Source organism: Arvicola amphibius, chromosome 12 (assembly GCF_903992535.2).
Source record: "Arvicola amphibius chromosome 12, mArvAmp1.2, whole genome shotgun sequence".
Classification (NCBI taxonomy): Eukaryota; Metazoa; Chordata; class Mammalia; order Rodentia; family Cricetidae; genus Arvicola; species Arvicola amphibius.
The window spans coordinates 99,879,412-99,904,546 of record NC_052058.2 but is presented as its reverse complement, the minus strand read 5'-3'; the positions used below and the strand labels follow the sequence as shown (position 1 = coordinate 99,904,546).

General features: G+C 45.2%; 1 protein-coding gene across 4 annotated transcripts in view; it reads left to right on the top strand.

Annotated features, from left to right (window-relative positions):
- Positions 1–19,438, top strand: part of C12H2orf76 (chromosome 12 C2orf76 homolog) — a 61,954-nt gene extending 42,516 nt beyond the window's left edge. For all 4 annotated transcript variants that reach the window (XM_038349086.1, XM_038349087.1, XM_038349084.1 and 1 more), the window contains 2 exons: positions 6,083–6,164; positions 19,285–19,438. In XM_038349086.1, the coding sequence (XP_038205014.1) occupies positions 6,083–6,164; positions 19,285–19,361 (159 nt within the window). In that variant the 3' untranslated portion in view covers positions 19,362–19,438. The remainder of the gene's footprint in view (positions 1–6,082; positions 6,165–19,284) is intronic.
- The last annotated feature ends 5,697 nt before the right edge of the window (positions 19,439–25,135 follow it).

Below are 25,135 nucleotides of genomic sequence, written 5' to 3'. Positions count from 1 at the left end.
TTTCACAATATCTTAAAATATTGGGCTGACACTTTGAAGTCTGAGGCTGCAGTGTGGCACCTGCTCCTTTTATGGGTACCAGGATGCTCTACCACAGTCTGCCCACAGGCTTCATCCCTGGAGTGTTTTCATTCTGATTTCTAAACAGTAGGGAAGGCAAGGTGTGGTTTTGTTTTATGTTTTATTAGTTACTTGTAACAATGAAGGGGCCAGGCCTGTTTGTTTGTTGGAGTTTCTGTCCCGCCCGGTACCCCACGGCCGGCAAGCCCCAAAGAAATAACACTTATAGAGATCTCTATAAGTTATAAAGTTGATTGGCCCATTAGTTCCAGCCTATTATTATTTAATTCTCACATCTTGATTAACCCAATTTTAGTAATCTGTGTAGCACCACGAGGGGTGGCTTACTGGGAAGATTCTAGCCTGCATCCATCTCGGAGAGGAGAATCATGGTGACTGCTTGAGGCATCTGCCTCACTTCCCTCCTTCCCAGCATTCTGTTCTGTCTACTCCACCCACCTATGTTCTGACCTATCAGGCCAAACAGTTTCTTTATTAATTAACCAATGAAATCATCAGATAGATAGAAGACACACCTACATCATTTCCCCCTTTTCTGTTTAAACAAAAAAGGAAGGCTTTCACTTTAACATAGTAAAATTACATATAACAAAACAGTTATCAAGCAAGAATTACAGTTACAATATTTATATCTACTTTATCTTTTATCATAACTAAGGAAAACTATAATCCTCTATTTATTCTTCAACTCCATCAAAGACTCCAGAAGGACACAATATTACCTAGGTGAACAAGAAGAAAGCAACTTCCAAAACTCTAGAAATGACAGAGACATCTCTCTGCCTGGACAGTCACCCAAAGTTCCTCTATAATGTTGGGGCATCCATCTTCGGCCTACAGGCCCATAGTATCCAGCAGACTTTTCCATGAAGCAGGAAATTTCAAAGACAGTTCAGTCACTATCTGCTGTGTCCTGCAGAATGTCTCACAGACTATTTCATGAGTCAGGAACCCCGAGGTATCATCTCACCTTTAGACAAGTTCAGCAGTCCTTCCTCTCTGTGAGTTTTCTGTGTCCATTTTATACAACAGTCCAGGCAAGAGCAGTTTCTTGTCCAAATGGCTATCAAATTCCATAAGGAGCCTCTTTGATGCCCATCTTCCTCAGGAAGTAGATTGGTGCTTCCAGGAGCAGACGTGTCTCATTGTCATGATAAACCCTAAGTTATTAAAACGTTTAAAATATTCTGTAATCTTTGAAAGATATGAAGAATGCCTATTTAACTTAAATATATCTCTATATATCTAGAAACTCTAACTAACATGACTACAAGCTTGACTATTATCGATGATTATCCATTAGCAACCTATATTTCCTAATTATACATTACATTTTTAAATGAACTACACAATCATAATATCTTAATCAAGATCAGAAATACATATACTAATAACAAAATTGACCTTAAATTCAAATCACTAAAGCAAAATCCATATCAATGCAAATTATTCATCTCTATATCATATCCCCCTTTAAATGTAAAAGAACATTTATAAACAATATTTGGGAATATGGGCACAGTTATTTCTCTCCAAACTGCTTCCTACTGAATGGGGGCGCTGTTAATCAGATCTTTCATGGTGTAACCTGTGTGCTAGATTCATCTTAGTCAGCAGTTGAGCAAAGTCATTTCTTGAGGGTGTTCACAGCAACCTTTCAGGAGGGCGTGGTCTATCATACCATACTGGGATAGAAGCAATCCATAGGGTCTCATCATCTTCTGTGAAAACAAAAGAAGAATCTCTTTTCCAAAGTATCATATCCTTAGATCCAAATTCTGAAGTCAAGGTATTTTCAAGATATCTATGTTGGATTAGTTTAACAGCATTTATAAACAAATATCTTTTAGCAGCTGTTGCTCCTTCCTCAGCATTCGAACAATTCAAAGAGAACATAATAATACACAGCATCAAGATTCTCTGTGTATTTTCCATTTTTATGTGGCTTTACTTAACCTGTATTTCTTTTACTTTTACTTTTTGAGACAGGTTCTTTGTCCTGGAATAACTCGATAGACCAGGCTGTCCTTGAACTCACAGATCCGCCTGCCTCTGCCTCCCATGCATTGGGATTAAAGGTGTGTGCTATCACACCTTGAAGTCACAGAGGTCAATCTACCTCTGCTTCCCACGCATTGGGATTAAAGGTGTGTACCACCACACACAAATACTCTCTTCTTTTTTACTTTTAAGAACTTAACCTTTAGCCTGCATATATTTTTAACTCACTGTAAACCATTTAGAGGTTTTCTTCATCTTTGAATCTCTCTTTACTGTATATCTCTCTTTTTCTGACTACATGAGTCTTTAAGGAAAGGATGAAAGCCATGGCTTTGACGGCTGGATCCAGCCCATTCCTTAGCTTTCCAGCCTCATGTCAGAGGTACCGGCTGTAGCTGTGTTTATCACCACAACTCTATGGCGTTTCAAGGTCCCTGCCAGCAAGCAAGCTGCAGCAGTGTTAAACAACACTCAAAAGCTCCATAGTCAGGACCACCTGCTTAAAAGAGTCAGAGTTGCCCTGGCAGGATGGACCAAAACGCCAGCATTTTAAAACAGCACAGCTTTTTTCCTGCTACGGCTGAAAACCAAAAAATACGTGCTCAGCTTTTCATCAAGACCATTTAAGTGTTTTGTGGCAGGATCTCTTAAAAGAGCTGCAGGGTTTTGCAGCTAAAGCTGATTCAGGAAGCCTCTCTTAGATGAGAGCACTCGTTTGCCTCTAGCAAGCAGAGCAGACCCGAGAAATTGCTGCTACCAAGAAAACATGCTTTACTCTATTCTTTCCCAAGCTTTCTCAAGCTTTCTGTGGATTCAGTTATCCACGTTGGGCGCCATTCTGTAGTGGAGGACCTGCAGGCAGGTCTGCTTTTTGTCCTGCCCTGCTCCCTCACGGCTAGCTTTACACCCAAAATAACAACACACAAACTGTATTCATTTAAACACTGCCTGGCCCATTAGTTTCAGTCTCTTACTGGCTAACTCTCACATTTTGATTAACCCAATTTTAGTAATCTGTGTAGCACCACGAGGGGTGGCTTACTAGGAAGATTCTAGCCTGCATCCATCTCGGAGAGGAGAGTCATGGCGACTGCTTGAGGCATCTGCCTCACTTCCCTCCTTCCCAGCATTCTGTTCTGTCTACTCCACCCACCTATGTTCTGACCTATCAGGCCAAGCAGTTTTTTTTTATTAATTAACCAATGAAATCATCAAATAGATAGAAGACACACCTACATCAATTACTTTTCTCTCTGCTGTGGCAGAATACCTGTAGCTTAAGAGAAAGAGAGTTATTTATTTCTTTATTATCTTTTATCCTGTGTCTTGGGACATAATCCTAAATAGAGAGGAAGCATGGCATTTATAATAAGCAGAGCCATGGATGCTGGAACTCAGCACTCCCATGTGCATATGTGTATATGTGTATGTGCAGTGGCCAGAGGAGGGTGTTGGGTGTCCTGCTCTGTCCCTTTCCACCACACTCCCCTGACACAGGATCTCTCACCAAGCCTAGAATTCGGCTGGCAGCCAGTAAGGCCCGGCAATTCCTCTCTACCCTCCACATAGTGCTGAAGTCACAGGCACCCTCAGCTTTTTGAAGGCACTGGGGATTTGAACTTGAGTCCTAATGCTTGCACAGAAAGTGCTCTTACTCAGTGAGCCATTTCTCCTGCCCTACAGCCATATTTTTAAGAGAGAAAAAATGTAAGACTTTGGAAGACAGCACATGGTACATTTGTGTTTGCACATCTCCACAAGTGTGACATATGTCGTTGGTGTCAGGAAGCACACACAGTACATTTGTGTTTGCACATGTCCACATGTGTGACATATGTCGTGGGTGTCAGGAAGCACACATGGCCAGGTGCAGTTTCTGCAGAGGACAGCTCAGTAGCTGGGGCATAGGGGTAGGAGATTTTTGCAATTTCATTCTCTATGTTCTTGGAGAATTTTGTATTTCGATTCTGTGTTCTAAAAGAACTTTTAAAGGAAGCATTGAATTTTTTTCAGTGATTGCACTCTGGAGTTCAGGGCCCTCGTCGGTAATGAGTGAAGTTCATGATCTGTGGAACACAGCCTCTGGCTTGTGGGGCTTCTGTGGGGCAGTGGCGAAACCTTTGTGTTGAGTCTGTGTCACATATATTCTAGAAGTAGGGAAGACTGGGCTTGGGCAGTGCTTTCATCAGTAAAGTGTTTGCCTGGCAAGCATGAGGCCCAGGGCTCGGATCCCCAGAACTCACGTAAACAGCTAGATGTGGTGATAAGCACTGTAGTCAGCACTGGGGAGGCAGAGATAGGCAGCTCTCCAGGGCTCATGCCAGTCCAGCTGATCAGTGAGTTCTAGGTTCACTGTCTTGGGGTTTCTACTGCTTTGAAGAGACACCATGACCACCATGACCACGGCCATTCTCAGTCCATTGTCATCATGGTGGGACGTGGCAGTGTGCAGGCAGACATGGTGCTGGCGAGGAAGCAAACTGAGCACAAGCCTGCTCCCACAGTGACACACTTCCTCCAACTAGGTAGCACCCACTCAAGCAAAGCCACACCTCCTAATAGTGCCACTCCCATTTGGGGGCTATTTTCTTTCAAGCTACCAGAGACCCTGTTATAAAAAATACAGTGGAGTGGAGATTGAGCAAGCCACCCAACACTGACTCCTGGCCTCCATTACACATGTACCCATGTACTCACATGCACACACATACGTGGAACTAGAATAGATGACTAAACAACTGAATTCTGATTGGCTGTGGTACTGTGTGCCCCATCTGCAGTAACTTCCAGGTGTTAGTCAGGGGAGACAACAACCCCAGATCGTCTCCAGTGATGTCCATCCACATCTGCAGATATCACTGGAGAACAGAATCCACCACCTCTCCACATCACTTAGAAATACAACAGCAAATGGGACACAGGCTGAAATCCTTGTCTGCTTGGGCGTGGTTTTTAGATATGTGCCCTTGGGGCCACTTAAGGCCACGTCCGCTTCTCTCAGACGTCACATTGTCAAGAATGTGTCTTCAGTTCCATCTCTGATGAGCCACATGCCCCAGGCCTGCATTTTTGCAATTCTTCACAGGTTCTTGCAACATGGTGACAGCAGACATAGAGGGCGCACTCAGTACTGAGGGTCTAGACGGGCCATGGCGCATCCTCCTTAACACCAGGAAAGGGGGAAGCTGCACTCACTTCGCCTTTTGTAGCTGCAAGGTAACTGAAGCTTGGAGAAGTTTACAGTGTTGGGTGCACAGAGCTGGGCGCCCAGGGAACCTGTGTTAGAGCCGCAGCTTTGTTTCCAAAGCCTGTTTGTAGCACTGTCTGCGCTGCTTGCGGGCTGGCACTTAGTAGTCTATGTTCTGCATCTTCTCTGCTGTCTCCTTAATGCCACATGACTTAGTGTGTGTGTGTATGTGTGTGTGTGTGTGTGGTATGTGCATGTTCATGGGTGTGTGCACAAGTACATCCTGAGTGCGTGCAGTATGGAAGCTAGAAGTTGGTGTTGGATGTCTTCCTCTAATGTTGTCCACTTTACTTTTTAAAACATTTCTTTCTTTCTTATTTGTGTCTGTCCATGTGAGTGTGCGGGAGGGTGGCTGTAGAGTCCAGAAGAGAGTTTTGGATCCTTTGGAGCTTTTGTGAGCTGCCCGACGTGTTGCTGGAATCTAAACTCCAATCTTCATGATAGCGCAGCAAGCTCTAACTCCTGGACCATCTCTCCAGCCCCATCGCATTCCTTTTTGATACAGGGTCTCTCTTTGCACCTGGGACTTGCTGTTTGGCTAGGTTGGCTGTCCAGTGAGCTCCAGGGATCCTCCTGTCTCCACCTCCCCATCACTGGGATTACATGGCACGGGGTTCCAAACGCAGGCCCTCGTACTTGCAGGGTGAACACTTTGCTGACTGGGCTGTTTCTCAGCTCCTCCAAGTATGACTCTCAGGTCTTCAGGACATCTTGGCCAAGTGTGCTGACCAAGTGGGGATTCTTTCTCTCTAGACAAATGAGCTGGTGTTGGGTTTGGAGGACGACGACACACTCCTACTGAAAGAAGACAGAACGCTGAAGGACTCAGGAATAGGTGAGACGGGCTGGGGTGGAGGGAGGGCACTGGGTTTCCTGGTCTGTGTATGAAGATGATAGAATCTGGAAAATCCTCCCAAAGCAACCTCCCCGCCCCCGTGCTGAGAAAGCTGCACATTCTGATCATTTGACCGAGGGCACCACAATTTGCCTGCATGTGTGCAGAACGCAGATAGTTCTTTTCAGGTTCGCTCAGAACTCTGGTGAGGGTCATTTTAAATGATTGGCAGGCTATTAGTACAGTAACTGCCGACTGTCATCAGCGCTGTTGGAGAGAAATGGACCTAGTGGAACTAATGTAGAATAATGAAATAAGATGTTTGTACAACACGCAGAGCAACTTCTGATACTCACTCAAGACTCTCGGTGCGCCAAGCTGTGGAATTTAGACTATAAGCCTGGTGTGTACATGGGAAAATTACCTTGTTTAGCCTTTCCCACTAGAATGTGCATTCAGTTCTATTTGAGAGACGTGCCGTGTGGCCCATCTCCTGGCCATTAGGTGTCAGTGTTCTTCTACTTACACCTTCAGTATGTGCATGAGCGAGCAGGAGTTCCAAGCAGAAGGCACACACTGCCTGTGACACCTCTGTGGTTAGAGAGCAGGACAGCGTCCCAGTGCCCGCTTCCTCCAGAAGTCCCCGGGTACAGTGGGTAAGAGGCATGGGCAGTGAGGGCCACACTGGGAAGCCGTACAGTTTTGTTGGTGTTGTTTTGGACAGCAGTTTCTGTTAAGTCACTTCCACCACATGGCAGGAATTCACCTTTAAAGGAGTCACGTGGTTTCTGTGAATTCCTGACAGTGGTCTTTTCCTCGAAATAGGATTTAAAACAATAGGTCAAGGGGCTGGGGAGATTGCTCAGTAGGTAGGCGAGCTTGCTGTGCAAGCGTGAGAACCTGAATTTGATCCCCAGGACCCCTGTAAAAAGATACTGAGTGCGGTCATATATGTACCCATAACCACAGCAGAGAGGGAGATGGAGCTAGGAGGGTCTCTAGGGCTTGCTGGCTGCCAGCTTAGCTAGAGGTTTGGTGAGAGACGCTGCCTCAAGGGAATAAGATGGTAATCAGGACTACTGATGTCATCTTTTGGCCTCTGCACACACAGACTCTTGCGTCTGTATAGACTTGCATACGCACAAACACACACACACACACACACACACACACACACACACGCACACGCACACACACACATAAAATAAATGGCAAGTTATGAAATCGTAAATCTGATCTCTGTGTTAAGTCTAAACAATTTGCAACAATTAGTGCCTGTTTGTATTATGAATACAGTAGATTTATTGTTACTTGAGATTCAAAAATATTTTTCTGTCCCCGTGAATTGTGCATAGGAATTGTATTCTCTGATACGTATATTATTTTCTGCAACTTCATCCATGATCAAGTTCCCTGGAAGTAAAATCAGATTTGGGACAATTACAGTGGCATCTTTCTGGGTATGGTGGTGCATGCCTTTAATCCTGGCACAGGGAGGCTGAGGCTGGGGGCCGTGCATTTCAGGTCATCCTGGGTTACATAGCAAGTGCCAGACCAATCTGGACTGTCTGCTGAGGGCCTGTCTGTAAATGAATAAGTGATAAATTAGTGTTTTTTGCTATTTGAAAAAAGTCATCCTTCAAATAGGTATTGAATGTTTATTTTATGTCAGTGAGAAATGATTTTTTAACTTGACGCTTGGTGTGTCAAATGCTGCTTTTATAGCAGGTGGCACTTGTCGGATTGAGACTTCTAGAAGGTGAGGAAGCCGGGCTGGCTTTGAAAGCCTACACCTAAACGAACATTATAGACTGGTATTGATGTGGACTGGACGGGTAACTCAGTGAAACAGTGAAAATCCGACGCAAACTATAGCAAGACTATGAGATAATAAAGTTGACGCCTCGCAATAAACAGGGAGGAAATGGATTAGCCAAAAACTATGTGAGTTTCTAGGAAACAAATTTCAAATCTCTAACTCTGTCTCTATTTAACAAAAAAATTCGAGATGAATTGTTACAATATAAAAGCAAATTTAAAGTATTTTTACTTTCTGGGTGTGGTGACACATGCCTTTAATTCAAACACTTGGGAGGCAGAAGCAGGCAGATCTCTGTGAGTTGGTGACCAGCCTGGTCTACAGAGTGAGTTTCAGGACAGCCAGAGCTACATAGTGAGACCCTGTCTCGAAAAGACTTTTATACTTATTTTTTTGTATGCATCTTTGTATGATGTGTGAGGGCCTAATGATAAGCACTGTGGTGAGCACATGGAGGTCAGAGGACAACCTGTGAAAGTTGGCTCTCCCCTCCCACCACGTGGGTCCCGGGGAGTGGAACTTAGGACTTCAAGTGTCTTCACCAGTTGAGCTGTCTTGTTGTCTAATAAGAACATTAGTTCATGACCTTACAGGAGAGGCTGCAGAGGGGAAGAGGATGCCATGACCCTAAGAATAAAGAGCAAAGGGACTGTGCCAGCTAGGCCCAGCTCGGTGTGAATGGTGCCACCCCCAGACTGCTGATCCTGGGTGCAGAGAAAGCAGACAGAGCAAGCCAGGGGGCAGCACTCATCCTCGGTGTCTGCTTCCGTTACAGTCTTCATCACAGCAGTGTAAACCCTAAATGAGACACAGCCCTAAAGGTGAAGGGGCAAAGCATGAGTATGTGTGTTAGGTATGTTACAGGACACATGAAAGGCTGCTAGCCTGACTGAAGAGCTCTTCAGGACTCAGAGAGGTGATGGGTAAGGTGTTTGTTGGGTAAAAACCTGAGCTCAGTCCCTAGCACACTTTAAAATAGGAAGGAAGGGCGAGAGAAAGGGAAGGAGGGAGGGAGGAAGGGAGGGAGGGAGGAAGGGAGGGAGGGAGGGAGGGAGGGAGGGAGGGAGGGAGGGAGGGAGGGAGGGAGGACAGAAAGCAACAAAGCCAGCAAAGTATGGTGACCCCACTTCTATTATCTCAGTGCTGGAGAGGTGGACACAGGAGGATCCCTAGGGCTTGCTGGCCTGCCAGACTAACCAGTCATTGAGATCCAGGCTCAGTGAGATCCTGTCTCTTGCACCCATGTTGGGCTTACCACTTCCTGTAACTCAAGTGCTTATACTTTCTTCATACTTCCATGATCACTGAGCACGTTCATGTATGCACAATTGAAAAAATTAATTTAATTTAAAAACAAAGTGGGAAATGACTGAGGAAGATTTCTTATAACAAATTCTGATCTCCACATGCACACACACACACACACACACACACACACACACACACGCACGCACACAAAGAGACGCATGCACACACTCGTGTATAGACACATACAACATAGACATACATGCAAACAACCTTGCAGTTAGTACAGAAAAGATAGATGAAAACCTATACAGATTGAATGAACAGTTAGCATGTCAAAAGATACTTCCATGCATTGTTAGGGCAACAAATGCATGCTGCAGTAGATGCTGCGTGCACAGCAGAGCCAAAAATCTAGAGCTGCACCCTGGCTCCCAAGACTGGGGCCCAGAACCTGTTTCTATCCAGTGTGTCCATCTTGAACAAGCAGCAGTTGTTACAAGATTGGCAGTCATAAATAAAAACTGAGCCTGGGGGAGGATACAGTGTGGGAAAGGATTTTCTCATGCTCGTCTGCCGAGAGCATGCGCTTCCCAGGCTCTGTTGTCAGGGACCACTTTCTGTCAGATCTTCCAAGTCTTCAGGGGCGGGCCTGCTCAGGTTCCCATTCGGAAGGGCGGTAGGGTTCCCTCTCAGGTTCCCATCTGAAATGCTGATGTGGGTGTTTATCCCACGGATGAAGGATATGTTGCGTGATGTCATCATCATGTAAAACCTGCATGTGGAGCTGGAGAGATGGCTCAGCAGTTACGTGCACTGACGCTCTTCCAGAAGACAAACCTGCATCCTAGCGCTCACACTAGGTGCTCACAGCTGCCTGTAATTCCAGCTTCAGTCTTTCTGGCCACACTCACCCACACATGTACATACCCACACAGACACACATGCACACATACATAGCCATATTAAATACTATTTAAATAATAAAAGGTACACAGTTCATGTTCGTAGGTGTATATGGAGGAGGAATCACACACCAGCCAGACAGTGAGCCCTGGAAACCTGCCTGTGTCCAGTCTCTGAGTGTGGGGCTTACAAGTGTGTGCACTACATCTGGCCTTTTTAAAAATGTGAACTCTGGCCAGACTGTGGTGAGGCACGCCTTTAATCCCAGCCCAGGAGTCAGAGGTGGATGGATCTCTGTGAGTTCAAGGCCAGCCTGGTCTAAAGAGTGAGTTCCAAGACAGGCTCCAAAGCTACACAGAGAAACCCTGTCTGAACCTCCCCCCCCCCCCACACACACAAAACCAAAGTGGATTTTGAGGATGGCACCCAGGTCCTGATGCTGGCAAGGCAAGTACTTTATCATTCTTGTTTTAAGGCTTTGATCAGACTTTGATTCAAACTGGATCACTTTTGCTGGGTCACCTCTGGGCTTAGAGTGATCTAGGGATCCCCAAAATGCTCTCTCGACCTGACAAGGCAGCATGTGGGTCCCTCCTAGAAACAATTTCCTCTGCTTCCTAGAGCTGTGTTCTGTCCTCTGGGGAGCAAGCCTTGGTTATATCTGGGGGAGGACACAAGGTCCCCCGAGAGCAGCAAGAAATTACAAGTGGGAATCGAGTTGTCAAGTGTGATATTTCTAGGGAATTTTCCTTCCCAGCTGCATCTGCTTAGGCTTCGGGGAGGTTTAGGAGAAAACTCAAAGTCAGCGCTCGCCCCCCCCTTCACTCCTTGATCTCACCAAAGAGCTGTCAGTCTGTAATCACAGCCAGTTGCCATGGGAATAGTGTCAGTATGATAAATGTGTCATCCTGACTTTCTGAGGGAGTTGGAAAAGAAAGCCTGGAAGGGGAACCGAGAAAAGAGAGCAACACTCTGTTCCTCTGTAGACTTTCTGCTTTACTGGGACCTCACGGTACAATCCGCACAGTAGTATACAGTATATTCCACACAGTAGTATACAGTATATACCACACAATAATATATTGTATATAGCACCCCCACAGTATATTCCACACAGTAGTATACAGTATATACTACCCCACAGTATACCCACACAGTAGTATATAGTATATACCACACAGTAGTATACAGTATATACCACCCCACAGTATATTCACAGTATATACACAGTAGTATGCAGTAAATACCACACAATAATATACTGTATATAGCACCCCCACGGTATATTCCACACAGTAGTATACAGTATATACCACCCCACAGTATACCCACACAGTAAGATACCACTCCACAGTATATTCCTCACAGTAGTATACTGTATATACCACCCCACAGTTATTCCACACAATAGTGTACAGTGTATACCACCCCACGGTATACCCACACAGTAGTATACAGTATATAGAACCCCATGGTATATTCCATACAGTAGTATCAGTATATACCACCCATGGTATACCCACACAGTAGTATACTGTATATACCACCCCACGATGTATTTCACACAGTAGTATACAGTATATACCATCCCACAGTATATTCCTGACAGTAGTGCCCATTTTTTTTTGGTGGGCTTGTGTAAATAAAATGATTTGCTTTAGGACTGGGAAGATCACTCAGTGGGTAAGAGCATTGTGGCTTGAGCATGAGGACCTGAGTTCGGATCCCCAACACCCATATAAAAAGCTGGGCATGACCACACACATTCACCTATAACCCTGGAACTGTGGGAGATGAAGATGGGAGATCCCTTAGGGCTTGCCAACTGCCACCGTAGCTCCAGTGAGAGGCCCTCGGAAGGGACAAGGTGGAGAGTGATGGGACAGGATGCTGGCATGCTTTGCTGGCCTCTGTGTGCACCTGTATGCAAATACTGCACACACCTACACAACACACATCAAAAAGAAGAGTACAGTTTACTTCTGGAAGGAGGAGGGAGTTTCACCAAGACATTTAACCTACACGACTTAAAGGTTGTTCTTTTTTTTTTTTTTTTTTTTTCGGTTTCTCTGCAGCTTTTTTTTTTTTTAAGAGCCTGTCCTGGAACTAGCTCTTGTAGACCAGGCTGGCCTCGAACTCACAGAGATCCGCCTGCCTCTGCCTCCTGAGTGCTGGGATTAAAGGCGTGCGCCACCACCGCCTGGCAAAGGTTGTTCTTAATAATGAAAGTCTCATGGACTGATTCACCTCAGAAAGAAAAGCACGCGAGCTTTGCGGTTCTGTTTTATCTATTTCACCTTTCCCTGTGTTACTGTTGTTCTCTGGATCTGTTCTCAGGATTCATGGCCTGGTGACGCTCACAGAGCAGCCTGTGTTTGAGACGTTAAAGCTGGTGACAGTGGGCCACACCAGCGCTGCTCATCTGGGGAAGGCCTCTTGCCGGCCTGCTTCTTTAATATTCCCACAGTTCCCTGGGGTTGGTTCTCATCTTCTGTGTCACTGGGCCGTCAGTGACTTCATATTAACGGTTGTAACAGTGGCATCTGGATTCAGTAATGCTGGCTGGGCTTCCAAAACAGATTCAGAATGCACCCCTACAGACGCTTCTTCCTTTACTGGAGGGGCGTGTGTGTGTGTGTTCATGTAGGAGTGCATATGTGTGCATGTGACTGTAGAGGCCCGAGGACAGCTTCAACTGTCATTCTTCAGGAGATGGCCACTTCGGTTTTCTGAGACAAGGTCTCTCCCTACCTGAAAATCACCAAGTAGGCTAGGCTGGCTGAGCTCCAGGGGCCACCTGCTCCTGCTGTCACAGCACTGGGATTACAGTGCCCCACCCCCCACCTCTGGAGTGGAATTTAGAAAGCAGATCATCAAGTAACAGCTTTCTCACTTGGTCAGCAGCCTAGCCGTCTCCTCAGCCCTCCCCATTAGTCTTTGTGAAGGTTTGTTTACAGTTTCCTCTTCTCGAGCAATGCCAGGGAGTAAACTCAGGGCCTCACACACACTAGCAAGCTCCACTCCTGCCATATTTTGTGTTATTTTAAAGTATCACTTTTTGATGTGATTTTATGTGTTTGTATCAATTTTATATATTTATAACTAAAGGCATTTGTGCACTCTGTGGAGAACAGTGCCATATTTTGATTCACCAGTACATACACACATATGCATACATACATGCATGCATACATACACACATAATGATCAAGTCTGTCACTTCAGACATTTATTACTTTTTTATGTTGGGAACATGCCAAATCTGTCCTTCTAGCCATTTTGAATTCAATATATCCTGACCCCTGCAAGCCTTCTAATTCTGTGAAAACAACTTTTTAAAATGTGTGTAGATTTTGTATGTGTTTGTGTCCGTGGGTGTCTTAGTGAGGGTCTCTATTGCTGTGAAGAGACGCCATGACCACAGCACCTCTTCAAGGGAAAGCGTATAACTGGGGCTAGCTTTCATTTCTGAAGTTTAGTCCATTGTCAGCACGGCAGGAAGCATGGCAGCACGCAAGCAGACCTGGTGCTAAAGATCATCGTCATCATTTACGACCCGGCCGTGCTTACGCATGCGTGGGCAGCCCGTTTACATTTATGTTTACGTTCTCCAGTTCCTATCCTGGGCAGTCCTAGATGCTCGTGTTATTGTCATACCCAAGGTTCTACAGTCTTCCTTTTTGCTGTCTACCCAGCGATTTGGGGCCTTCCTCTTGGCCTTATCCTGTGCACTCCTCCAAGCAGTACTGTCTTCGGGTATCTGCCGTCATTCGTTCTCATATCATGGCAGGAGTATCTCCAGCGCCGTTGCCGTATCCTGTGGTTTACTTCCTCCTGTAGATGGAGGTGTTTGCTAATGTTATCATTGTGCAGCCTATGTCAGGCCTAGAATCCTCCTGAGTCATGCCATCTCAAGACACATTCAGTCGCTGGTCTTGGTGCTTGCTGAAGAGGTAGCTGAGAATTCTACATCTAGATTGGCAGACAGCAGGAAAGAGAGTGAGCCACTGGACCTTGCTTGAGCTTCTGAAACCTCAAAGCGCCCCCCCCCCCCATGACATACTTACTTCAACAAGGCCATACTTCCTAATAGCGCTACTCCCTGTTAGCCTATGGGGGCCATTTTTATTCAAACCACCACAGTGGGGTGTAAGTTTGTGTGTGTGAATGTTCGTGTGAAGGCCAGAGGTCAGCACTGAATACCTAACTCAAGTGTTCTCCACCTTAATTTTCTTTCTTTAATTTTTGTTTTTTCAAGACAGGGTTTCACTATAGCTTTGGAGCCTGTCCTGGAACTAGATTTTGTAAACCAGGCTGGCCCCGAACTCTCAGAGATCCCCCTGCCTCTGCCTCCCGAGTGCTAGGATTAAAGGTGTGCGCCACCACCGCCTGGCACCACCACCGCCTGGCGCCACCACCGCCTGGTGCCACCACCGCCTGGCGCCACCACCGCCTGGCACCACCTTATATTTTGAGGCAGGGTCTCACTGACCGTGGCACTTGTCTAGGCTGACTGGCCCATGAGCTCCAGAGACCCTCCTGCCTCTGCCTCTGCCTCCTGTCCCCGAGTGCTGGGGCTGCAGACACGGACCTCCACGCCCGGCTTTTTACATGGGTGCTAGAGATCCAGCACACTGCAACCAGATCTCTACCCACTGAGCCGTCCCTCACACTGGAGTGAGTGCCCACAGGTACTTGTCTTCCTGTGGCTGGCGTGTTCCTTCTCCCAACGCCCTCTAGTTTATGTGTGTTGCTGTACTCGTTAGGATTCCATCCTCTTCATGGCTGGATTGCATTCCACTGCATGGATGTGCTTACCTTTCCAGCTCCAAGCAGCCATGGGCCTGGTGTATGGAAGCTCAGATGTCTCAGTATGTGTTGTTGTTTGCTGATTTCCATGGCCAGCGCGATACAGACATTCAAAGCAAGCATGACATGAAGATCCCAGCTGTCTAGACCAATTCCCTTTCACTTCTGCCTCCACTGATCAGACTTAGAAGTAGCCCTCAGCTGTGAGTTCTGCTCTGGGGGGTTTGAAGCTTAGGGTTTTGTGAGCGTGTGGATCCAAGTCCGGTCCCCTCAGATTGTGTAACAGAGCTAGGTATGCTCGAGCATACTGCTAATCCCAGCATTGGGAGGGAGGAGATAGGCAGGTCCCCAGGGCTTGCTGGCCAGCCGGCCTGCCTACTTGGCCTACTCTCCTAGGCCAGTGAGAGACCCCACCTCATAAACAACCAGGTGGGGGCTGGAGAGATGGCTCAACATTTAGGAACACTGCTTACTCTCCCAGAGGACCTAGGTTCAATCACAACACATGGTGGCTCAGTGAGTGACTCACCCATAACTCCAGTCTCATGGGCTCTGACGCCCTCTTCTGGCCTCCACAGGCACTGTATGCATGCGGTGCACAGACATATATGTAGGCAAAAACCCATACACAAAAAATAAACAAAACCAAATCTCAAAAACCAGGTGTATAATGTCTGAGAAGTGACACCTAAGGTTGACTTCTGGCCTCTGCATGCACATGCACACATATGTGTACACAGGTGCACATTCACATACATACAAAAGAAAGGACAAAACGCTTTCCTAGAGCAGAAGAGTGAGGCTTTTTCTTTTCACCTCACTTTGCTCTGAGCACTAATTTAAAAAAAAAAAAAAAAAAAAAAACAAGCAAAAACATACTATTATCATCGCTTGACAATCTGTCCTGGATGTCCCCCAAAGCAGACGTATGTCAGCTTTTCTCAGACTATATAAGTCACAGCAGAAAGTCGGGAATGTAGATAGCTTGTAGTGTCTTTGTTGATAGCTGATAAGTTTGTTTCAATAGGTCAGAGGAGTAATTAAACTATATTTAATTTCTCTTGAGATTTCAGAGTTAGAATAGATAATTCTTTCTCTTAATTGGAGTAATTATCAATCTCCCATGAAAGGTGTGTGCATGTATGTGTGTGTGCACATGTGTTTGAGTGAATGAGTGTGTGAAATCTGTTTAGCAGTGTTATCAAATTATTAGTGTTATATCCAAAGTCTGGATGTCCTAGCTCATGTTACAATGGTATGCCAGCATTCAGAGGTTCCACAGTGTATTTGGGGGGGGGTCTCCTGGTTTTATTTGATAGTGACGAGAAGACACTTGGTTTTAGATCTCACTTTCTCCAGATTCCCACGCCGAGACCTCTGAACAGACTGTACTGTACACTTTAATTTAAAGCCAGTTGCCTTCTTCCTACTGACTCCTCTCTGCTGTGCTTAAGAACTCTTAAATAGAACTCGGGGAGTAAGTTGACGAGATACTAGTGGAGAGAGTGACTCTATAGTGGTCACAGTCATTTAGGGAGGGGATGCAGCTCCATTGGGACAGTGCTTGTGATCATCGCAAAGCCCCAGCTTTAGCTCCAGCATTGCACATGGTGGTCCACGTCTGTCTCCCCAGCATTTGGGAGGCAGAGGCAGGATAAGAGGTTCAGAGTCAACCCCATCTACAAAGGAAAGACTTGATCTACAGAAAACTGTCTCAAAAACAAAATCATTTGTAATCCCTGTTTAAGTTGTTAAAAATTGTAAGTACATGAACCCATTCTCCCAAATATTTCCAAAAGATATCCAGGTTTTTAAAAACCATTATTCTTTCCACTTGGAAACTATGTTGCTAAAGTCTAAAATCTTTTTTTGTTTGTTTAGCTGGAGTTTTTTGAGGCAAGTTATTTCTGTGTAATCCATGCCAGTAGCCTGGATCCTCCTGCCTCAGCCTCCACAGTGCTAGGATTTCGGGCATGCCCCTATGCCAAGAGTACAGCTGTCTTATGCTTAATTTTGCATGCATGCATATGTGTAGCGTGCTTGTATGGAGGTGCATTCATAGAGGCCACAGGAGGGCGTCGGGTGTCTGCTCTGTCTCTCTCCTCTTCATTTCCCTAAGACCTGGAGCAAGGGTGGTGGCTACCAAGTTCCGGCTCTCTACCTCCCACAGAACTGGGCTTATAGGCATGTGAGACCACTAAGCCTTTTACATGGTGCCTCTTGCTTGCACAGAGAATACTCTGAAGCGCTGAGCCATCTCCCCAGTCCTTTCTGTCTTCCCTCCCATTAGTTCATTTGTAGTTTGTCAAAAAGCAAAGAAGGATGAGAGGGAGGACTCATCAGGTGGCTCTTGCCCTGAGTATGCTTCCCTTCAGAAATAACGTTTTGTTGTGGTTTTGCAAAGGGTAGTGCCCCGATACCTTCCCCTAGCATAGCAAGTTTCTGTAGCCACACCCGCATGCACTTGTGTGTTTGTAGCATGCGTGTGGAGGCCAGAGCAGGACATCCAGTGTCTCCTCTATTACTCTCTGCCTTATAACCTCGGGACAGGGTCTCACTGACTTGGACACTCACAGTTTCACCGTTGAACGGTTTCAGCTGGGCTGTTTGCTCTCAGGATCCTCCTGTCTCCACCCCACGTACACAGCCATGCTCAGCTTTTACATGGGTGCTGGGGATTTGAACTCTGGTCCCCATGCTTGCAGAGCAGGTGCTCTTCCCCACAGAGTCATCTCCCAGCCCCTCCAGCCCCCTTTTTACAGTCAGCTGATTCTTTGAAATGCGATAACTTGCCAAGATGCTGACCGGCTGGCTTCCTAACCCACTCTTCGCTGAGGGAGGCTCATCTCCAGCCCGTCTTTGATTCTCAGCTTCTTTCTGTGGTGCCCCCCTACCCAGGCTCAATGCCATGAGAGTTCCCAATCAAATTATCAACCACTTGGATTAAATTTAATCCCATGGATGAAGTATGTCTGGACCAAGAATCCGTGGACATGGTCATATCGTTTTTCCCCTCTCTGTATTTGTTTATTTTCTCGAGAGCACAGGGTAATTTATGGCAGAGAGATACTACATATGATATTCTTGCAAACAATGAAAGCATTCTTAATGAAATGTCATGCTAATCTCTTGAATTTCATTCTTTTGTGATAGAATCTAATGATGAGATTAGAGCCAAACGCTGCAGACCGGTGCTAATCCTCTGCACTCCTCATCCTATTTATTTGGGGTGAAGAGTTTTCCTTGTCTCTTCGGAGCGCCTATGTTAATTGAGTGCTCAGTATTCATTACGAATAATCACGTCTGTTTTCTTGTTGAGCTTCGGAAGGCCCTTTTGCCTTCTGTGAAAGCCGAGCAGACTGTATTAACTCGTGGTTTAATTTTAAAAAGCCAGTGTGGAACTTGTGGGTGCCAACACCTTGAAGAACCACATGTTTAATAATGGGAAGGCTCTCCATCAGATCTGAATTAATAATGCTGCTGACTTATTGTTTTAGAAGACGGAGTCCTTGACCCGCTAGGTTGAAAGCTTCGTGGCCGCCCTGAACTTCTGTGGGTCCTTTAGCTGAGCCATTTCCCCCGTGAATAATTAGAGGCATTTGAAGGTATTGCATAGAAGCCAATTTGTGTCTTTCACTTTGCATATTGCTGAAGCCTCATGAATTAATCATGAGCGGGGCCAAAAATTAACTTCTTCAGACACATATTTTGATGGGTCATGAGGGAGAATGTAAAGTGATCTGTAAAATATTCCACTGATCCTCTAAGTATTAAATTATTATACCTACGGGCAAATTTTGGGGGGCAGAGGGAGTCCTTTCCTTTCTGGAACTGACTATTTGAAAGAGATCAAGGTTTTTTATTTTCCAGGGAAATAAGTGAACAATGTAGGTACCTCTTGGAAATCTTCACTCTTGTGTTAACTCTTGATTTTAAGGAGATTGTTTTTGAGTTTTTAAATTGCATTTATTTGTGCATGCATGTGTGCGTGTGTGAGTGTGTGTAAGTCAGAGGCCAGCTTGAAAGGATTCGTTCTCTCCCTCCACCTGTGAGCTCTGACGGTTGAACTTAGGCTGCCAGGCTCGGCAGAAGGCTCCTTAACCGTCTCACTATCGTGAATCACTCTTCCTTTTGTTTTTGAATTATTTGAGTTTTAATCCGTTCTAGCCACACTGACGCTTCTGGCTGGTTTGGTGGAAAGTTATTCAGTCCAACCGCTGCTTTGCCTTTTCATTTCAACATCCGTGATAACAGACCAGCGTAATACAGATTTCCATACTTGCTCAAAACCTAGTTTCACATTAAAATACTGTTTCTCTCCTTCCCCGTGCTTCTTTTCAGCCAGTGAGACTGAAATTGCCTTCTTCTGCGGAGGAGATTATGAGAGATACAAGGCTAATCCCACCTCGTCCTGGTGAGCGTGCCGGCACACCTTCGCATCCCTTCCTCCACAGTGAGCTTTTTAAATTGTCAAATAAAGCTTTAAAAAATTAAACCTCGGCTTGATCTTTCCCTATGGAGGTCTTTCTTTGCCGTTCTCTTCTCTTCTTTTCCTTTCTTCCTCCCTTCTTCCCTCCCTCCATTGCCCTCTTCTTTCCTTTCTTGTTCTAAAATGAGCAAAACACTTGAAATGTTTTGAAATGTGAATGAAAATGAAATAAATGTTTGTTTTAAAAGTAGCACATCTGGGCTGAAGAGATGGCTCGGCCGTTAAAGGCCAGGCTCACAGCCAGAAATAAAAGTGTCCCATCTTAGGGTTGGGAGCAGCTCAGCAGGGAGAGTGCCTAGCGCACCCTGAATTCCGTCCCCAGCAATGGTAGCAACCCCAGCCCTTGACAGATGAGGGGCAAAGACAGAAGAATCAGGAGTTCAAGGTCATCCCTGTCTTTATGGGAAGTTCAGAGCCAGCCTTGACTACGTGAGGCCCTGCCTTAAAAATATTTTTTTTCTTCTAAAATTAGGAACTTTTTGGTGACTTAATGTATTGGGTTCTTCAAAAAGACACAACCGGAGCTAGAGGGATTGTTAAGAGCACTTACTGCACAAGCATGAGGGAGTGAGTTTGAATCCCCACCACCCATGTGGAAAGCAAGTCCTGGCTCCTATAACCCCAGAGCCTTAGAGGGACAGACAAGAACGCCACTAGGCATGCTAGATGCCAACCTAGCTCTGGGTTCAGTAGGAGACCCTTCTCAAAGGTATAAATCAGAGTGACAGAACAGGACTTCTCTAACGTGCTAGGAGTGGGCGCTGCCTACATGTGAAACACACACACACACACACACACACACACACAATTTTAAAAGTCGTAAAAAAAATTAGAGAAAACTACAGCCAAGAACATACTGTTTAGAGATACTCTTTAGAGAAGCTAAAGAAACTGTTTTTCTTTAGAGAAACTGTTTTCTGTGTCTGACAGAGATTGGGGGAGGCTCTTAGGGACAGTCAAGGTCATTGCTTACCCCAGGGGTGTGAGATGTGCACCCCCAAGGCATTGGGTAGTGATTATTTTAGGGAGCTTTCCTGGTGTAAACGGTTGTTTTTCTTTCTTTCTTTCTTTTTTTCTATCAGTTTACACTAATAATGCTGCTAGCATTTTTTTTCTGGGCTATTTCCTGGCTTTTTTTAAATAGCAAGCTGTAATAGCAGCAAATTCATTTGTTGGGAGAGAGTAGGTAGCCGGATATGTGTACTTCCAGGAGAAAATTGTGGGGATGCAGTCCGTGTCCTAGAAGACGCTTTCTTCCATAACAGTGTAATTCTCCTGGTTCCTGGGTGCTGGGCCGTAGCTGCTTTGAAGGGGTCTCAGCTAGCACGGTGTGCTTAGATCGTCTAGAAGGGCTGGCTGGCTCTGGACTTCAGTGTTGGCCTCTTCCTCGGCAGAGAGGACAAACTGGATTCATGGTGGTGGAGCTGTGAGGGAGTTGAGGTCTTTCTCTCAGAGGAATCCTCTGGAAGAGTCTGATTAGCATGGTCAGAAGCGCTCTACTCTATTGGAAGGTTTAATAGAGTCCTTTTTAAAAACAGAGACTGTTTGTTTTATTCATTCGTTCATTAAACAAAGTGCTGAATACACAGATGGCCTCAGACATGTTTTGCCGCAGTAAGTGGGAAAGATAGGCATGCTTTTACTGGCATGGCAGGACAAACTGCCACAGGAACACAGACAAGGGGGCAGTCAGTTCTGTGAGCTGTTATTTTTGTTTTATCATTTTCTAAGTCCTGGTTGAGCTGTCTTCAAGAAATGAGCAGACAGTTTTGCTGAGGGAACGAATTGCTGCTGCTGCTGCTGCTGTTGCTGAGTTGCTGCTGCTGCTGCTGCTGAGTTGTTGCTATTGTTGTTGTTGCTGCTGTTGCTGCTGCTGCTGTTGTTGTTGTTGGGTGTGTGGTGCCACAGTGTGCATGAGGAAGTCGGGATAGCTTTGAGGAGTCAGTTGTCAGTTCTTTCTACTTTCGTGAGAGTTCAAGGATCGAACTCAAATCCTCAGGCTTGCACGGCAAGTGCTTTGTCCCCTGGGCGCGGTCACCAGCGGGAAGGTGTCTTGTCTTTGTTGTTTTGTTTGTCTCAGGAGGCACTAGCCAGCATATAGGCAAGGTGGCATGGGAGAGCTTGGGGCTTTAGTAGAAAGTGCAGGCTCCAGGGGCTGGGAACAGGGACCGTGATTTCAGATGGTAGAAATAAACATGGAAAAATGATGAGCGTTTTAGAAGGAAGTTTGGATAAGGTGCATGACTTTGGCATAGAGAAGACATTAAAATGTGGCTTCTGAAATTCATCAGATCTGGCATACGAATATGAAAAACTAGGTCGAAGATCACAGTGGCTGGAGAGGTGGCTCAACTGTTAAGAGTACATACTGCTCTTACAGAGGGCCTGAGATCAGTTCTCAGCGCCCACATCCAGGGGCTCACAGCCTCCAGCTCCAGGGGAATCTCACGGCCTGTGTGGGCACTGCGCTCATGCACAAACTCACACAGTAGCATGCACACATACATAGAATTTTAAAAAATGAATCTTTTAAAAAAAAAGTCACATGAAGGTCAAAACACAAAGATGGAGTCTATTTGCACATTACAGTGAAGGATTCATTTCTAGATTAGTTAAAGGACTCTTGCATGATGGAGGAATGTCTGTGTGTTACTTTCATTATTAATAAAGATACTGCCTTGGCCCTTTAAGAGACAGAAAATTAGGTAGGCGGAGTAGACAGAAAAGAATTCTGGGAAAGAGGGGGAGACGCTTCAGGCAGTCGCCATAGTGAGTCGCCATGCTTCTCCTCTGAGATGGACACAGGTTAAGGTCTCTCCTGGTAAGCCACCCCTCGTGGTGCTATATAAATTACTGAATATGGGTTAAAGCAAGATATGAGAATCAACCAATAAGAAGCTACAGCTAACGGGCCAGGGGCCAGGCAGTATTTAAATGAATACAGTTTCCGTGTAATTATTTTGGGTAAAGCTAGCCATCGGTGAAAAGCAGACAACTATATAGTGAAAATTTACAGAGATCGGTGTAGAGGGATACAGGGCACACAAGATGCTCGTCGCTCAACTTGCTGCTGAGCCTGCATCCCTCAGTTTGATCCCCAGGAACTACATAGTGGAAGAGGAAAACTGGTTGCTGCCAGCACACACACACACACACACACACACACACACACACAGAGAGAGAGAGAGAGAGAGAGAGAGAGAGAGAGAGAGAATAAAAGAAACACTCGTATGTATAACAAATATGAAGATACATATCCTTTTTCCAGGGAAATTCAAGTTAAATAACAGGATTCCACTTTCTATTAACAGACAAAAAAGAAAGGGTTCAGCAGCCACTGACAGTGATGTGTGCCTGTACTGCTGATGGGAGAGTAAATCTTATACAGTCATTTAAATGAGCAATTTGGAAGAGTGTCTATTGAGATAACTTAAATGATAGGGACCCAGAAGTCCAATTCTTGGAGTCTTTTTCCAAAGAAATCTCTAAAAAGGGAATTCGCTGTAGTGTTAAAATAGGAAACTGTAACCAACCTAAATGATGGTAATAGAGTGTTTGTATAACTGTGTCTCTGTGTTCTAGATTCCTGCTTAGTCAACCGTGAGAACATCCTGTCACTTAGTGACATGGAGTCTGAAATATAACAATGAATGAGATCACAGAAGGTCTCAAACAAATGTGTTACAAGTTTCCAAAACCACATTGGGCCCTTGAGATAAGGCTTGATGGGTAAAGGTGCTCGCTGCCAAGCCTGATGACCAAGTTCAGTGCCCAGCACCACATGGTGGAGGGAGAGAACTGACTCCCACGAGTTGTGAACAAATACATGCAGGGATTTATACAGTGGTCAGTATTGATTTTCGCTTCTACTGGATCTCGAATCACCAGGGAGACAGACCTCTGGGCATGTCTGTGAGTTTCTAGATTTGGTTAATAGTGAGCAGAAGGCCTACACTAACTGTGGGCAGTGGTAGTCCCTGTGCTGGGGTCCTGGACTGCCTAAGAAGGAGAAGGTGAGCTGAGCACCAGCGTCCATTTCTCTGCTTCCTGACTGTGGATGTGTTGTGAGCGGCCACATCGTGCCCCTGCGGCCATGCCTTCCCCACCATGGTGGACTGTGCCCTTGAAACTGTGAGCCACAATGAGGTCTTTCCTGACGCGTTTTCGTTGGGAATTTTGTCACAGCAACAAGACATACAACTTATGCAATATGCATGTGCACAAAAGGACATGCAGGAGGAAGCTAGGTTTGGAAAGCAAAGATACAAAAAGTCATATCTCTAACGTTTAATTTTACCAGAATACATTGCATTCAAAACCAGCAAAAACAAATCTAATACATATGCAACAATTTTTTTAAAAAATGGGGGGGAGAAAAGAAACCCATTAGGTAAATGTCATGAACATATTGAACATTTTGGTTTATTATGTTCCTCCGAATTGTTTTCCCTATATGAATATTTTGATGTTTATCTTAATCTTATGAATTTTAAATTTTACAAGTAAAAGTTAATTCTTAGAAACCATCTTGGAGATTAAAAAGTAATATATATATAATTTTATATATTTGCATTTTTACTATATGCCTATAGTACTATACACACACACATATCTGTAGTCTAGGCTAGCCTCAAGCCTGTTTTGTAGCCAAGGATGAACCTGAATTCCTGCTCTGCCTGCCCTTACTTCTGAGTGCCAGCTTCTGGGCATGTGTCATACCCAGTCTGATTCTGGTGTAAGGGGAATTGAGCGGAAGGCCTCGTGGATGGTAGGCAAACGCCCTGCTAGCTGAGCTGCATCCCTGGCCCCTAGATTCCCTTGTTCTAAGGTTAGTTATTTGCTCACCTCTCTGTACACATTTTAAGACATTTTCTGGACATATAGTTATGTATATAAACTTGATGTAGGTGCACTGGCCTGTGTCTGTAGTCCCAACTTCTCAAAGGCTGAGGCGGGTGGAGAACACACACACATTTTGTCATTTTGTACATATATACATTTTAAAGGTTTATAATTTTACTTTATAATTTAGTGTGTGGGGGGGTACATGTGTGTAAATCAGAAAACAACTCTTGGGAGTTCTTCTTCCACCATGTGAGACTGAGGGATCTGAAACAACAAACAGCTGCTCGTGCTTGGCAGTGAGTGCCCATTGAGCCATCTCAGCAGCCAAGGCTTGGAATCTCAAGAAAGGTGATACAGCACCAAGGAAGCTTGCTTTCCCCATGGAGAAGAGTAACGTGACATAGAACTTATGCATCATATGTGTGCACACATGAGTGCCAAATTAGATACTGCCTGTTGTCCCCTAATAGGCAGAGCCTGGCACAAAGTAAGTTCTCATACATGTGTCATGGTTCTTGAGTGAACTGTCTCAGATGCCGCAACTTCATTTGAAATAAAGGATTCTGACCCTCATAGATGGTGATCCACTTACCAGGGCTTAAGATGATTAGAGAGCTTTTGGTTTTATTTGTTTTTTTAGATTGCAAGAGTTGAGTCTTTTGGGTCAATAGAATATGGACATTTTGGGGCCAGCAAGATGGCTCAACGAGTAAAGGTGCTTGCTGCCAAACTTGATTTCCTGAGTTTGATCCCCCAGACCTACACGGTGGAAGGAGAAAATCAACTGGTGCCACATTCAAGCTGTGGGATGTGTATATGCACATAGACACCATGTGTGCATTCGAGCTGTGGCATGTG